This window comes from Chelonia mydas, chromosome 7 (genome assembly GCF_015237465.2).
Source record: "Chelonia mydas isolate rCheMyd1 chromosome 7, rCheMyd1.pri.v2, whole genome shotgun sequence".
Taxonomy (NCBI): Eukaryota; Metazoa; Chordata; order Testudines; family Cheloniidae; genus Chelonia; species Chelonia mydas.
Window position 1 is genome coordinate 91,888,352 of NC_057853.1, and position 16,023 is coordinate 91,904,374.

At 39.8% G+C, this 16,023-nt stretch overlaps 1 protein-coding gene across 4 annotated transcripts in view; it reads right to left on the minus strand.

The window, feature by feature from the left end:
- CEP55 (centrosomal protein 55) overlaps window positions 1–16,023 on the minus strand; it is a 35,318-nt gene that overhangs the window by 5,778 nt on the left and 13,517 nt on the right. For 3 of the 4 annotated variants that reach the window (XM_043550732.1, XM_037905101.2, XM_037905102.2), the window contains 4 exons: window positions 11,308–11,373; window positions 8,453–8,594; window positions 2,153–2,469; window positions 275–346 (listed from right to left, as the gene is read on the minus strand). In XM_043550732.1, the coding sequence (XP_043406667.1) occupies window positions 275–346; window positions 2,153–2,469; window positions 8,453–8,594; window positions 11,308–11,373 (597 nt within the window). Of the gene's footprint in view, window positions 1–274; window positions 347–2,152; window positions 2,470–8,452; window positions 8,595–11,307; window positions 11,374–15,335; window positions 15,929–16,023 lie in introns of all 4 variants that reach the window. The other variant, XM_043550733.1, reaches the window with a different exon arrangement.

Sequence of the window (16,023 nt, forward strand, 5' to 3'; positions counted from 1 at the left end):
AAATTCATATAGAATTTTTGCAGCCTCCTGTCAGGCAAGTCTCACATTTATATCTGAACTTTGTTCTCACATGCATTATATTGAGAAAGCTCCAACGATTGAAATGAATGAACTGCTGCTTTTATCAGCCATCAACTACCATTCTTAACCTACACTTTGAGGATGTCATATTTTAAAAAACCTTATGTGCATAATCAAATTTAAGGATTTTAAGAGTCACATGCATTAATATGACTTATTAAATCAACTAGAACTTTAGAATGTAATTTGGTACCTGTTGTTCCAACAAAGCTATCCTGGTGTGTTCTTCTTGTTGTTTTAACAAAGATTTATGAAGAAATTGGACCTACAATGTGGAAAGAAGGCACTTGTAACCAATAACTTCTACATATAGTAATTATTATATCTCAAAGAATGACTGACTTTTTAAAAAAACAGGATTAGCTAGAAGTTTACATATTCCAGTGCTAAAGGAAATCTCTCATACATAGTATCCAAGCCAACTGAACTTCCCTCCACTCTTCTTCAGTAAAATGAAGTCCCCCGGAGGGGAAACATGTTTCCTGAAAGCTTTTCTAGGTGATCAGAATCCAAATCAATATCTACTGAAGTCAATGGAAAGCTTATTGACATCAACAGGCTCTACATCAGGTCCTTGGAATCCAGGAAATTAATTCCATGTTACCACATGCAAATATTCCTTTCCTCCAAGTACCTGAGTCCAGTACCTGGGTAATAGCCACAAGCAGTTTAGCTCCAGTAACTCTTACAGCCTTAGAGAATTAGCTAAACTCTACAGATTTCTCTTGGCCCCACAGCATCCAGATGCCACTAGGGCTGCAGTTGCCTACTTCAACACCTCCCCTGCTTGTCCAGGCTCACACCCAGGTTCCCGGTCAATATCCAGATTTGCCTCCCTTTGGACCTTATATACAGTTTGCATCAAGTCCATAGTTCCAGCTGACCTAAAGTCCAAAGGGAGTCCAGCTGTGAGCAGTCAGGCAGTACAGACAGTGCTGTGTCCTGTACAAGGAAACCAATTTACAATACAGAAAATCTGATCCTGATGAAAATATTTCAACAGGGCTACCCAAAGCGTAAACTAGTCACAATAAATTGCTTGAATTTAAATTGTGCTTTGCATAACGACTATTACAAAAAGTTTAGTCTTACTTAATTGTTGTTTTATCCATTGTACCCAGGAGCTGTTTGGTGTAGGCATATAGCTTTCCATAAAATATATCAGTGGAATCCATAGCAATCATGTTAACTAGTACTTCTGGCAAACGACTGTCCTTTCACAAGCAATGCTCCCACAGAGGGGAAAAAGTGCTAGAACAAAGAAGTGAAGTGCTGTGCCAAAAGGCACTCAGAAACTACAGTGATAGGTACAGTGTAAGAAACGAGATAGGTGCTTTAAGCATTCAATATGCAACAACGGATTTTAGTAAAGTAAACACTGGAGGATATTGAATCACTGAGCTTAGGTAGTGGAACCAGGTTAGCTGCTGTGAAGTATTCTCTCCAAGGGACAGAAATAGCTGGTCTGGCATTTGCTTCATAAAAGTTTACATTTGTATGTAAATTGTATCTGGTGGATTTTTAAAGATTCTAATAATTGGTGGTGGTAAAGAAAGTGCTAGTTTGAGAAGATTTCATGAGGCCTTTGATGCAAATCCAAAGAAACAAACTGCAGAGTATGGCATCACCTTTAATCATTTTAAAAAAGAGAGAGCTGTAAGGGCCTGTCTACACTTAAAACACTGCAGTGGCACAGCTGCAACACTTCAGTGTAGACACTACCAATGGGAGTGCTTCTCCTGTCAGTGTAGGTACTCCACTTTCCTGAGAAGTGGTAGCTAATTTGATGGGAGAATTCTTCTGTCAACCTAGCACTGTCTACACTAGGCGTTAAGCTGGTTTAATGCTTTGCTTAACGGGTGTGGATTTTTCACACCCCTGAGTTATGTAGTTATATTGACCTAAATTCCTAGTGTAGACCAGGCCTACATGTCTGCAGAAAGCAGATAATGTTTAACAGAGTAAAATAGTTTCGGACCATTATGACCCTCTTTTGTGCTTGAGGAGTTAAAAATATATTTAATTTAACCCTCTGCTAATGTATTTAAACTCACATACTGGATCCACTTACCTGAGATAAGAGATCTTCAGTCTTCTTCTTTTCTTCTTTGAGCTTTTCTCTGGTAATTTCATTCTCTTCCTTTAACCTCTGTATTTTATCTCCTTTGATTTTCTTTTCATCTTCTAGAGTCCGAGTAGCAACATTGTATTGTGACTGCAATACGCTATTTAAACTCATTACTTCTTGTTTTGTTTCTTCATATTTCTTTTTGAATTCATTAAGTTCAGATCTCAGCTGGGTTATAGTTTGTCTTTCAGTGTCAAGATCATTCTTGGCAGTCAGTAAAAGCTGGTCATAATATTTTTGTTTTTCTTCTTGAAGGTAACCTTCACAAGACAGAAATAAAACAGTGGTTTTCTAAAGTACTCTTTCTTTAATGACACTGGGCTAGATTCTGTGCCATACCTTAGGGTAGCTATATACAACCTATATGATCTCCAGATTCTAGCATGCTGCAAGGCCCAGATTAACCCCCATCATAAATCAGAATAGCTTCTGATGATGCTCTAATTTATGATAGCCTCCCCAGGTCTACTTATAGAGCATAGCAACCCAGACTCCCTATAGTGCTCAGTGCTACAGACACATTCCCCACCAACCCTTACATGGCAGGGCTTGTGAGGGAGGACTGCTTTGGATTGCTTATGTTGGCCCCATGCAAGTCCTGTGCTGGAGGAATTCTCCCCCAGCCTCTCGTGGCTCTGGTATAGCTTCTATACACTAACACATCGGTATACGGGGGGTGGAGTGGCCCCACCATCAACACAGGATTCTCAGTCCTGGATTTAGGCTTCCTAATACAGAGGCTGCAAAACTCCCACAGTTCAAGTTTTTGTTAAATACTAGGTTAGCATTAACAGGGCAGTGTGAGACCCATGCCACCTACTGGTTATCACATGCCGCCCTCTTCAGATTATACACCCTCAGTTCCTTGACACTAGCTGAAGGATCTTGTGCCTTTGTGTTCCCACTGCTGCGGCACAGAATACATTCTTTGATTGTAAGTACCAGCTTCCTAGCCAGTGACTATTGCTTAAATCAGGGCTTGAGAAGTGCACCAGCCACGAGTAGCCCAGGAACAAAGCTTATTAACCAGGGGTGAAAACACCAGTGTGGCCACACTCTTGCCCCTGAAAGCCATATCCCCTGTAACTGAAAAGAAATAAAGAGAGTTGTGTAGTGTCTTGTCTTGTACATTGTATTAAGCTATATCAGCTTTCTGTTTAATAACTGTTTTAAAATGTAACCTACTATTCAGGCTGATCATACTGTAGAAACAATATGTGCTGATATTTAACAAATCCCACAGCACTAATCTGTTTACTGAAATGTATTTGACCTTGTGGTTTTTAAAAGGGCAAATGCTCCTGTGATGGAGGGGCAGGGGAAAAGGGAGGGGGATTTTTCTCCAGTATCCTAAGCTTCCCTCAGCTTTTTGGCTGCTTCAAGGGAGGAGTTTCTGCAACTGTACCTCTCCCGTTCACAGGCTCCATTTGGAGGCCCCTCCCCAGAGTACTCCCAATGCCATCCTCTGCTGTAGTTTATTGTTGCTGTCAGCAGCCTCTGCAGAATGAAGCTGATCTGACTGTCAATTTCAGTGCTGCCCTCAGGGACCTATAAAACCAGCAATGGAAACTTACACGTATGGAAGCTCAATAACAGCACTAAAGTGGTCTGTCTGCAGCCTGAAGAGTAAAGCATTGAATTGGTTCCAGCTTGGTTTGGCTTTGGAATGCTCTCATCATGCATAGAGACTAGAAAACTCTTATTTAAAATTTACTTTCTGCAGCAGATGACTCACCCTGAAAAGTTCCCTATTTGCCTGGAATGAGGATTTTTCAGTTCCTAGCTTAAGTTTGCTTTGGGCAGGACACCTGCTTCAGCAGAACAGAAAGAGGGAGGAATTTTTTTATTTATTTATTTTTTTTTATAAGGATGATGTTCCTGGATTTTGGTTGGGAGTTCTATCTTATCCACCTCTCACTTGTATAGTAGGAATCTTATAAAAGCGAAACTCCACTCTGTACTAGCTGTTTTTCTCCCCTCATCTAGGGCCTTGTTGTTGCTAAAGAGTTGGAGGGTTTGCTACCCTGACTTCTTGGATTCTCTTCTCCAGTGAATAGCTCCTGTATGTTTGTGTCTAATGCCACTCTTAAGCTTTCTAAGCAGCAGCAGCATGAAATTAACATGACCGATCATTTTACTGCTTCCCATAGGGATCTGAATAGCACCAATGAAATCAATACATGGCTGATTTCACTACGATCCAATTTAGCAAAGTTATGAAAAGAGTAGCAATGAAGTTGACTGAAGAGTATGTTACATAAATTTACTGTTGGTTCACATCTGTAAGGTTATAGGCACAACCATGTAGGTTCCTCATTCGCCACTGAAGAATGGATTTTTCAATACTTGCCAATCTAGTCCAATATTTTGCTAGTTCTACTCAGTCAAAATTTAGTAGCATGCTTTGTAAATACACCATTCAAATGAAAGGTAGAATTATAGGAAATTATCCATGTAATCTATTATATTGAACAGAAAAACCTGAAACCTGAGAAATGCCATGTCTAGCTCAGGACAGTGGATACTACAGAAAACCAGTGTAGTATTCATAATACTCAAGTCAGGTTTTCCCAGTAGCGGGTAGTGCTGATAGAATGCTCAACCACTTTTAAGGAGCCAAGCATATTCAGGTAGTCTAACCAAAGTACTTTTCATAAATACTGCAGTCAGCCCTGCATTTAGGGACTCTGCTTGGTCCCTCATATAAAAACCATTTCTTTTTGACAGGCACCATTTGTTCAATCTATAAGCAATCTAAAACCAAATTAAATCTGGATATAACTATGTTGTGAAAAAAATCTGTGTGCAATGTAACTACTTTATACAATGCCAAGAATTCAAGTACAGGTGTACTGTTTTTTAAAACAGATTGTCCCTGTTTACTGGTATCTGAACTATTGGTTAATATTTAAGAGACCTGAATCAATATACAAGTTTTTTAAAAAAGCAAAACTGTCTTTGGATTGACCAGGTTATGTAGCAGTACAGGTTAGCGACAGACGCTAATAATATTCCACTGATGACTTGAAGAAGCCATTATGCTTTCATTATAAGAGTTAAAGTTCACATTTCAATTCTGCTAGGAGAATAGAGTACGTGCAAACACATAGGAGGGCCATAACCTCTCTCTAATAGTGGCTTTACTTTTAGAGACCTTGCTTTGTAGCATTAAAGGTCAATGAGAACATCTGTTTGAAGCAATGGTAATGTGGAGCTCTCCTGTGGTGCTGCCTTTAGTCTGGACTCTGTACCACAACACACACGCCACAGGGAGCCTAAACAGTAGTAAAGGAGCAATACTAAACTCACCCATGCAGGTTAACATCCAAGAGGAGGTGGTGGTGTTTTTTAAACCAAGGAAAAGACATCCCTGAATTGCATAGTTAAAGCGAATCATGGTGAAGCAATGTCTTAGTTTTGCTTGGTTATTGGATAAATGGCAAGGGATGGCACATGCAGCTGGTGGAAAGTAGGCAGAGAACATTCTAGTGACCTTTGGTTCCAAATATTTTTGTCAGTCCCAGTTCCATGTCAAATTGGAGGTAAACTGTAAGCTGCACAACTCCTGACTCTGGGCCATTCTCTTGCATCAGCACCCATTTACCTCTCTAACTGATCAGCCACACAGCAACGGATATCAGTTAACTATTGTTTGAAACAGTGCTGTGCTCTTAACATCCCTCCTGCCCTTTAGTTTATCAAGTATCTGGTCACTTCCCGCAAGATAGCTAATTTTACAGCTTCCCAACAAAGCAGATCCCTGGGACAATAGGTAAACCAATAAGAAAAGCTATTCATGTGATAGGTTGGATATGGGCATCCTAACAAAATAAAGTTTTTATAGTTATGTCACTTGTAGAATATAATTCCTTAACTTTTATTTCTCCTTGTATTTCCCTCTCCAATATGTTTGTCAGCTGATCTCTTCAGATAATTCTACACACAAATCTTGACCATATATTTCATCCCATTCATTACTCCTTTTTCATTCAGGTAGAGTACTAGCTCCCTTAGAAACAAGGGCCTTCTCCTCTTGGTGACGGATAGGTTCTTTATCAAGTGCATGTTCACTGATGCCCACACTACTGGCCACAGAAACCAATCTGGTTGGAAGCATCCCATGCAGCTTCTCAAAAACAAAGTCAGTTTATCTGTTTACTTGCTGCACCTTCATACATGTTTTCCTGCCACAGAGCAGTAACCCTCTATAGCCTGCTTTATGCAAGGCAGACATGTGGATAATATAATTCAGACTGAATGAGATCTAGCATGGATGCCCTGTTCACTTACTTCTCTTTTCTTTTCCCTCAAAACAGGTGTACTGCTTTGGCTTCTCTAAAAGCTGTAGTAGTTCAATTCTGCAACTCCCAATGTTCAGGTATAGATACTAAGGCAAGTGCTGCTTCCAGCAAAGGATTACAAAATTTATACCAGTCCATGTCCTTTAGCTCATTAGCCAAGACAGCAGCCTGAGATAGCAGTTCTCAAAACACAAGTGTACAGAGTGGAGGTCTCATCAAGTGGCAGTGTGTATCCTGGGATATCTAATTGCAGTAATAGGAAGGAGTATCTTAACCATTACAGGAGTATTGTTAGGGAAAAATGACAGGGATTATCAGACTTGTGTGTGGAAGACTAGACTTTGTTTTATGAGATGGTGTGCGGTGGGGGAGGAGGGGGTTGTTTATGACTACACAATCACAGTACATTTCCAAGTGATGTCAGTGGGATGTTTGTTTGCACAAAGATCAATAGGTGAAGTGTGGCATCCTTGATTCAGTACTTTAGCATCATTTACTGGGAAGATTGCTCTCCTTGAGGAACACCATTATTTTTCTTTTCTTTCTTTCTTTCCCTACCCCATGTTTGAGTCTTCACTCCTTTCTTCCCCCCAGCACTTCCCAATTCCCGGCCCCATGGGTTTTACCCAAACGCTTCCTCATTCCATCCACAAAAACAATGAAATAACTTTTTAAATGTCAAAAGGCTAATACTTTAGAGTCAACATCTTAGGGAGCTTAATTGGAGAGAAAATAAAGGAAAGTTGACATACCTCCCTTGTTTCAAGCTGCCTGCAAAGTTGGAGAAAGCAGTACAACAGTTCAACTGGGTTCATAGGTTTAGTGTTTTCTTTGCAACAAGCTCTAGGAACTTGCTGCACCCCTGCAGATTCTAAATACACCACACAGGCAAAAAAAAATCCATTCAGTGGGCTAGGTGTTTGGCACAGTTTCATTCCTGTGACGGATTAGGTCAAAAGTGTCTGACTTGGTTGCTAGCAGAAGTGGCATATGATTCGGTGTCACCAATCATCAAGCATCTGCTACATGGGCGCAAACCAAGATTTTAGCCAATGTTTGAGGCACAGTCTTCCTTAGATTTTTTATGGGTCCAGATCGTGCAACTGCCAGTGAATGGGGGATGGTCAACACCATTTTACAGAATTTTTTGTGCTGTAAAAATTGTTAGTTCTTAGATCTGCAAACACTTCCTATGAGTCATCTTTTACAATGTGTATTTTGGAAAAATAAATCCATACCTAAGCAATGACTCTTTAATGAATTCTCAACACTGGTTAGGAGTGTAATGTGCAGGATGGGTGGCATAATGATGTTTGCTTAAAAGAGTACTATTTGTGCAAACAAAAAGGATATCAAGTTAACGTCAAGAAAAAGTCCACCTAGAAGTCTGACTGCTGACTTTTTATGGCAAGTTTACCCTTGAACAATAAAAGTGTTTTCTTGGCACACATTGTAGCAGATATGAATAGCAAGAAATTTGGAGGATTCAGTTTTGAGTGTAGCTAGATAGCAATGAACTCTTGTAAGTCTGGCAAGCACAATCTTTTTCCTCATCTTTCCACATGAAGGAACTGATCTGATTAGGAAATGCTTAAATTCTATTAAATTAGGGATTTTCTTTTGTTTTAATTCTCAGACTTATTCTACCAAATGTCATAATATAACTCAAGAGACAAGGCGGGGGAGGTAAAATCTTTTATTGGACCCAGTTCGGTTGGTGAAAGACAAGATTTCAAGCGCAATAGGGCTCTTCTTCAGGTCTGGTAAGAAGAAGAGCTCTGTGACGCTTGAATCTTGTCTCTTTCACCAACAGAAGTTGGTCCAATAAAAGATATTCCTTCACCCACGTTGTTTCTGGGACCAACACTGCTATAGCAACACCACAAATAATAATAAAACTCAAAATTTTTGTCCACTTCTGAAGGAAAGTTTAAATTAATACCTTCTGCAGTGGCCTCTCTTGCCTGCTGTTGGTTAACTGTTTCTGACTGCTGCTCAAGTTCAAAGATCCTTGCCAACAGTCCCATGACATATGCCTCTCGCTGCTGGTCATATACCAGCCACTGCTGGTTTTTCTCCAGAGCCTTCATGCATGGGGAAAAAACAGTATTAGTCACATTTTTAGAACATCACCATCCCATTTTCTTTCCAATACTCAAAAATACAGCCAAGGAAAGCTAGTTAATTTCTAGTCTGCAAGATCTAGTAACTTTTTTACATTGAGTAATTTCAATTTTATATATTTACATCTCTGCTGTCTGTCATATGGAAAAGGTTCAGAGTTTGTTGAAGATCTTAACGTTACAGTTTTCCACTGTTTGAATTTATCCACATCTGTACTGCTAGTACAGATTAGTTTGTCTCTTGGAGTAGAAAAGGCTCCTTAAAACCAGGGACTAAGGAGTTAATTTAAAATGAAAGAATGATTAACTAATACTTTTTGGAAAGACTGATTTAAATAATGGTCTCTGAGGACAGAATAAACCAAAGCTGAAGTTTATCAAGTCATTTTTGAAACAATGTTCCACTTAAAAAAAAAAAAAAAAAAAAGTTTGCAAAAATGAGAACTCTGGATTTTTCAAGCCGTAATATATAAAATGCACATTGTCTAATCAGTCCCCAAACATTCAGGAAGTATTTTCCTTGTGGAGGAGGATACAAATGAAAAATTAGTAGTAAATTAAAAGCTGAGCATATTTCAAAACTCTTGCTAACAGCAGAAGGCTACTCACAGATTTAACTATGGAAAGAGTAGTTTTATTTCCATAATGTAAATTGAGATCCCCAAACATTTCATGTTATCAGATCACATCAAATGATCCATATATATCAACATCTCCAATCTTCAAGGTGTCACCTCTCTCCCATAGATTTAACAATATGGATTTAATGAAAATTGTATTTGCTTTTTGATGCACTAAATATTGATATGCAACATCTCCCATTTACTAATTTCTTTAAGTGAAAAGTCTGTACTGTAAATATTGCAATATAGGATGAAGAACAAGAGTACTGAAACTACAGGATGCAAGTTTCCCTACTTGTACATCTCCCCTGCCATAAAGAACATTTTCTCCACTTGCATAAGTATCTCCCATAGAAGCTGGTTTGCCAATACTTAGACCAAAGTTTTCTATGGAATACTCCTGAGGGACTTCTGTGCCAAAAAATTAAAAAATTCTGCTAAAAAAATGCGCACAATATTTTAAAATTCTGCATATTTTATTTGTTAGATAAATGTGGAGGCTCCAGCACGGCAGTGGGGAGCACAAGCAACTGGCTGCATGAAGGTGGGAGATCACAGAATTTAACTAATATAATATTTAGAAGGGTGTGTTAACACAACTCAGTTGTCTAGGTCCTAAGCTTGTATCGATCAGCTGCTTGTTGGCAATATTGTAAAGATACCTATATACAAAATTCTCCAAACGAATTTAAATAGATGATGTAATCTTCCAAGATAAAGCTAGCTAAGGTAAACTGCTATAGCCAGTACAGATGAGTTTCCCTGTCAAGATCAGCCAAGTGTTGCTTATTTTATAGTGCAGTTCATATCAATGCATATTAAATATTAAAAGGTGAAGTTTAATGTGTGCATGACTTTATTTCAATATGTAAAGATTGTAAAAATAGTTAAAAGGGTGTGTGCACCACTACTGACTCTAAGATCTCAGATAAGACATCCTGGGAAAGGCCAAATGTTTTAACTCCAGTATAGTTTGGAAGTGCCAAATGAAGTACTACATTTGTAGTAGTACAGTACACCTATTTTACTGTTTTAGAAAGTAGCAATAGCACAGTGCTTTTGTGGGGGTGAGAAGGGTACAAACTTACCTCCATTTTATTCATGGGGAGGGAGTGAAAAAAACCCAACAGATTAAATAATTTGCCTAAGACCATATGAGCCAGTAGCAGAGCCAATTTCTTGCTTTTAACCCAGTACTCAAACTTAGGGACAACATAAGCAATGTGGTCTTGGTTAATGGGTTTTTGCTGCCCTAACCATCTCTGAACAAAAGAACACTTTCAAATACTAGGTTTTGACTCTTATTTAAAGTGCTTCCACTCCTCACCACCCTTCATAACGTGCAACATTCCAGACTGGAATGTTTCCAAGGACCCATCAGAAGGACCCGTCCTATGAATTTCTAGCAAGTTTGTCTTTGCATTGTGAGAAGGCAATGATTTTCTTAGTTCCTTCGTAAAGGATCACTTATAACTTGATTTTTTTTTTAAATGCACTCAGAGCTATTTTCTGATGGGTGCTCTTATATGCCTGGATTTCTTTATTTAAAGAAAGAGAAATTTTGTAAGGGTTTGTTCTGCTCTCCTATTGGTGTATTTTGGGCAGGCCTGAAATCAACACTAAATGTGCTCAGGCTCCCTGTTTTTTCCTTTGTGCTACTAGTGGCCTACTGCCTCTTTGTTTTCAACTTTGGTGAGGCTCTTATAGGCAAGTACCCACTGAGGAGGCCTGGAAAGAACACATGTGAGCAGTGGCATCCTAACAGTACAGGAAACCTGAAATATAATTGCACCACAAAACTATTGAAACTGACTATACACATAATGTTGTCAAAGGCACAAAGTAAAACTGGAAAAATAGCACACTGTTCTTATGCCTTGCAGTTATAATAGCCTTAAGGGTTACTTTTAACAACTGTGGGTTTGATATTTTCAGATAGAAATAGGTCTTTCAATTTCCCTTTCAAGTATGCTATGTATTGTTTACATTGTCATGCATGGAGACACTTACAATAGTGAATATACATTTAGAATGTTAATAAGGAAACTTACATCTTTCAATTGTTTTTCAACTTCATTAAGATTACTTGGTGACGCAATGCAGTTCATTACAGCTTTCTGCAGACAAAGAAGAATGCGTTCATCTGTATTTCCTCTAGAAAAGTGTATTCTCAACTAATCTTATAGTCTTGTAAGAAAGAAGCACTTACCATCAGAGTTAAAAACCAAACACATGTAATTCTGATATCAAGAGTATTTCTTTGGGCATCCTCATATCACCACAAGTTGTTCCAAGTATCAAACATTTTGATTCACCTTCTTGTATTTGGCTGCAAATGGATCTAATTTCTGTGGTGGAACACTAGTTTCGCAGATTTTAAGACCAGAACAGACCATTATCTAGTCTGGTCTCCTACAAAATGCAGGCCATAGAATTTTGCTTCAGTTCCTTCCTCAAGCCCATAACTTCTGGTTGAGCTAGTACATATTTTAGAAAGACATCCAATCTTTGTTTCTGTGGCACTGCTGTATTGTGCTGTAGCTTCTGGTAAGTTAAGAAAATTGAGGGTTTAAGTTTAATATGGAAGTCAATAAGTCAGTAAAGTGTTTCTTGTTATTAAGTTGAATTTTGCTCTGCTGTAAAGTTGTCACTATCTTGCAGACTTTTACTTATAATACCGATCTGTTGGGGGAAGGTGGAGGTTTCAATAGCTATGTAGTGGCTTTTAAAACACATTGGAAGGCACAGGAGCCAGTATGGGACTGTGGGAATGAGAAGGAAAAAAGGCAAGGGAGGATGGACATAATTAGCTAGGTGTTTCTGTAAAAATGTTCAGTTGTCAAATAGCATTGACATTTAAAGTGTCAGAGTTTCAGGGCTAAGACCCAACTATAATAACCAGCAGAAGTTTCAGCGTTTATAGGCATCACTGCATTAGTTTACACTGTTCATATTTTGAAGAACCTTCCAATTCATGTGTGCTAGAAGCTATTTTTTTAAAAAAGGTACAGGGGAGATTGTCAGAGCAAAATGTGAGGACACCTAAATCCCATTTGTGTCTTTGAAAAGTCTACCTCTAGATTTTGCAGCACATTTCTGCAACAAAGAATACATTTTGGGACAAATTCTGCAGCCATGGAATGTGAGAGTTTGAATGAAAGTATTAGAACTTTTATAAGCTATTCTGTATACATGAAGCATAAACTGTAAATCCTGAATACTTGTTACAGATGTATTTTGATTAAAAACTTCTCGTTTCCATAAATATTAGAACTCAGTATCTATGATGTCTAGGAAAAAATTAGGAAACACTTGTGTCCAATGTTATACATGCTACTCTTACACCACCTAGCATTTGTAAGAGGCATTACAATATACATTTTCAAGCTTGTGAAGACATCCAATCAAAAAGTCTAAGTTTACCTTTTTTGCACTTCATTTATTAATGACAATTTGAAAGAAGACTGCTTCTATTAATACAAAGTTATTTTGGTAATCAGCCTGCTCCACAGATAAAACAATCCCATGTTTCGGCAACAATTGCTTCTGTGATAGTCTGTTTCCATTCAGAATAACCAGCCAAGAACATGTAGGATACTGTTTTACGATTACTGACAGGAAACGTCATCTAATGGGTGGGGTATTATTCCACTCTTATCTGCCCCTTCATACTTTATGTTTAAGATTATGTAAGTAGGAATCCTTCTGATAACTGACAGCTAAAACTATCTCTCAGCTGTGGCTATGCAGGAAAGCTAGCACAGATTAGCAACAGAATAATTCTTGGGGCTCTGGTACAGCTTTAAAGACACTAAAAACTGGTTGTTGTGGACCACAAAGATTCTTTGCCCTAGCTCTCCAACTGATGTTTACTTTGGATTTACCATCCTCAGCAGATCAGGTTTGTTATTAAATAGGATAGCTCTTTACAGAGACAAAGTCTATAGCTAGTTATTTCCATTGAAGATTTATGCTGCGCTTATTTGTAGCATGAATTCTTTAAACGAGACCAATTGAAAAATAGTATCTTCCCTGCAGGTAGCCAGAAAATGTCACCTTCTTCTTTCTATCCTTCCCATTTTGTTGCAGAAACGCTAACTAGAATTTAACACTGAAACCAGAGATATTTGGATCCATTGTCACATTCTCCAGAAGAAAGGAAGCAGGCTGCTGCATCTAACCAAAAACATTCAGGCTGTGTACTTACCCCTAAGAGTATCAAATTGCAGCAGCCCAGACTAGAGGGCATGAAGATATAGGTCTGTAGCCAGGTTATGTACAAGCTACTGGCCAGCTGTGGATTGAAAGCTGCATTTATGGAAGCAGTGGCCAAGTGTTCAGTGAGGAGTCCATAAAGATCCCAAAACTATGAACTGTGCTAGGGAAGGGCAGGTTTCCTCAATAGACTGTCACACTAAGATAATGATTAGTATTCAAAATACTATTTTTCTTCCCACCTATCTTGCTCTGATTCAGATTAAGCTAGTTACTTTTCATCCAGGAGCTGATCTCAGTTAGGCCCAGGGATAGCTGCCAGTGGTATTTTTACTCTGGAAGCAAATGAGACCTGGGCACAGTCAGTGTCTTGCTGGCACCTGAGAACATGGTGGGTATGTCTGCACTGCAATGTGAGCCCAGGGTTAGTGAGACTCAAGTCAGCAGATGCTGGGTTAGAGAATCCAAGGTTTAAGCATCTACACTGATTGTTAACCCTATGTTAAGAATTTTCTCTCCTGGGCTCGAACCTGGGGCTCTGGTGTCCACACTGCAGCAAGCAAACCCGAGTCAAACCAATCATATCTGACTCCCAAGCACCCTCCCAAAACGTGGCCACTCTAGGCCTTTGACCATGGTTTAATGCAGGAAAACTTGACTGTCCACTCTGCACATTACAGAAAGCTTGAACAGCCTGCCAACACATCCTGCCCAGCAGTCATTTTGGTCTGTGCACTCCCAGCTACCAGAGCCAGCAATGTGGAGGGGAGACCTTTTGAAAACTCCTCTTGTTTGGCTTTCACTCCAGTGTCAGGAAACAAGCAGAGCTTCTGAGAGACACTGATGGACATTTTGGTGGTGTTTTCCGATCCACAAAAGGCATCTGACAAAGCTTATCATGGAGGACGACAACACCACAGACATGGTAGACTTGAACTGGCTGATGCTTCTCATGACAGTCAATACAGCCGCTGACACCTCCGATGTAGGCTGGTGCTTCTGGAGTAGGGCCACAAGCACAGACTGATGGGATCACAGTCATGCATACCTGGGATGACCAGCAATGGGTCCAGAACTTTCGCATGAAGAAAGCTACATTTCTGGAGCTTTGGGAGCAGCTCGCCCTAAACCTCCAGTGTAAAGATATGAATGACGGCAGCGATTAGTCCAGAAGTGACTTACCATAACTGCCTGGAAGCTGGCTACCCCAGACTGCTACAGGTTGTAAAGCAACAGCAGAGGTTTCTAAGGCAATCAAGCATATGGTTTAAGCCAAGGTGGCAGGCATAAAATATATTCCTGGCTTTGAGAGAATGGAGTTTCCGCACTGCATTGGGGCCACTGATGGGACTCACATGCCCATGGTTTGAGGTTTATGTATTTGTGCTCCTCGAGGAGGGCAAAGGCCCAGTGGAAGGAGGAGAACAGTACCTTTATGAATGTGCTTGGGTGTGGATGGGGCTCATTGATTATGTGTGGGCGGGGGGTGATTGCCTGGCAATGTACTTATGAATGACAGGGACACTTGTCAAATGAGGGTGGGAGGATCAATTCACAGTATGGATTGATGTAGACAATTGTATTGAGGAATAGTGTTTGCATATAAATGCTTAATTATCCCATATCACATGTTTACCTGTATTATTTTAAATACACACTGTATAAAGTGATTCAGTGATAATAAAAACTTTCTTGATAAAATAAAAAGCTTATTTATGAATATGTATTAGAAAAGTACAATGTTAACCCACTGCCAAGCAGGCCAGCTGCCATTATCACACTAAGACACCAGTCTCTCTCACACAAAAAAAGTGCATGAACAAGTTCAAAGAGAAAAGCTATGTATAAGACAGAAACCCCCTACCATAGCATGTCCCCTGCCCCCTGGTTGTCCTTTCCCTTCTATTCCTGTTTGCTGCATGCTTGGTGCCAAGGAGTGGAGGTATCCAGTATAGGGGATCAATCTGGAGGGCTGCATGGGGCAAAGTTGCCCAGTCCAGCTACTCATGAGGCCCAGCTGTATGGACCACCCAGCCATGGAGTTTTTCAAGCTGTTTCTGGACTGCATCACAAGATAGCATGCAAGGGACTGAGGCTGTGATGTGGGTGATTCAGCAGGAGTCTGTTCTCTTGCAGCCATTAGTGATATCTGCAGCTCTTTCTGCTGAGCTCTGTCCTTGTCTCTTAGCTGCTGTTCGTGGAACTGTGAAGCAAGCGCCTGCTCCTTCACTGAAGCCCTGTTCTCAAACTGTGCAGCAAGTGTGAGCCTTTCCTCTTGCCTCAAGACTCTCTGCCTTTAGTACTGGACCTGCTTCGCGGCTCTGTCCGGAACTTCAACCATCAGTTCATCACAGAAATGCTTACTCTTGGAATGATCTGTGTAGTTACACTGGCCCAGACTTCTGCTGCAGTGTTGGTGAGCTGTAGAAGTACTGAAGCCAGTAGACGTCAGGGGGCCTGGAAAAGCACAAGACACAGAGGGTTACTGTCTCAAATAGTTCAGGCAGGAGCACAGAAAAAATCCTTGTAGAATTTCAAGGACATAAAATGCT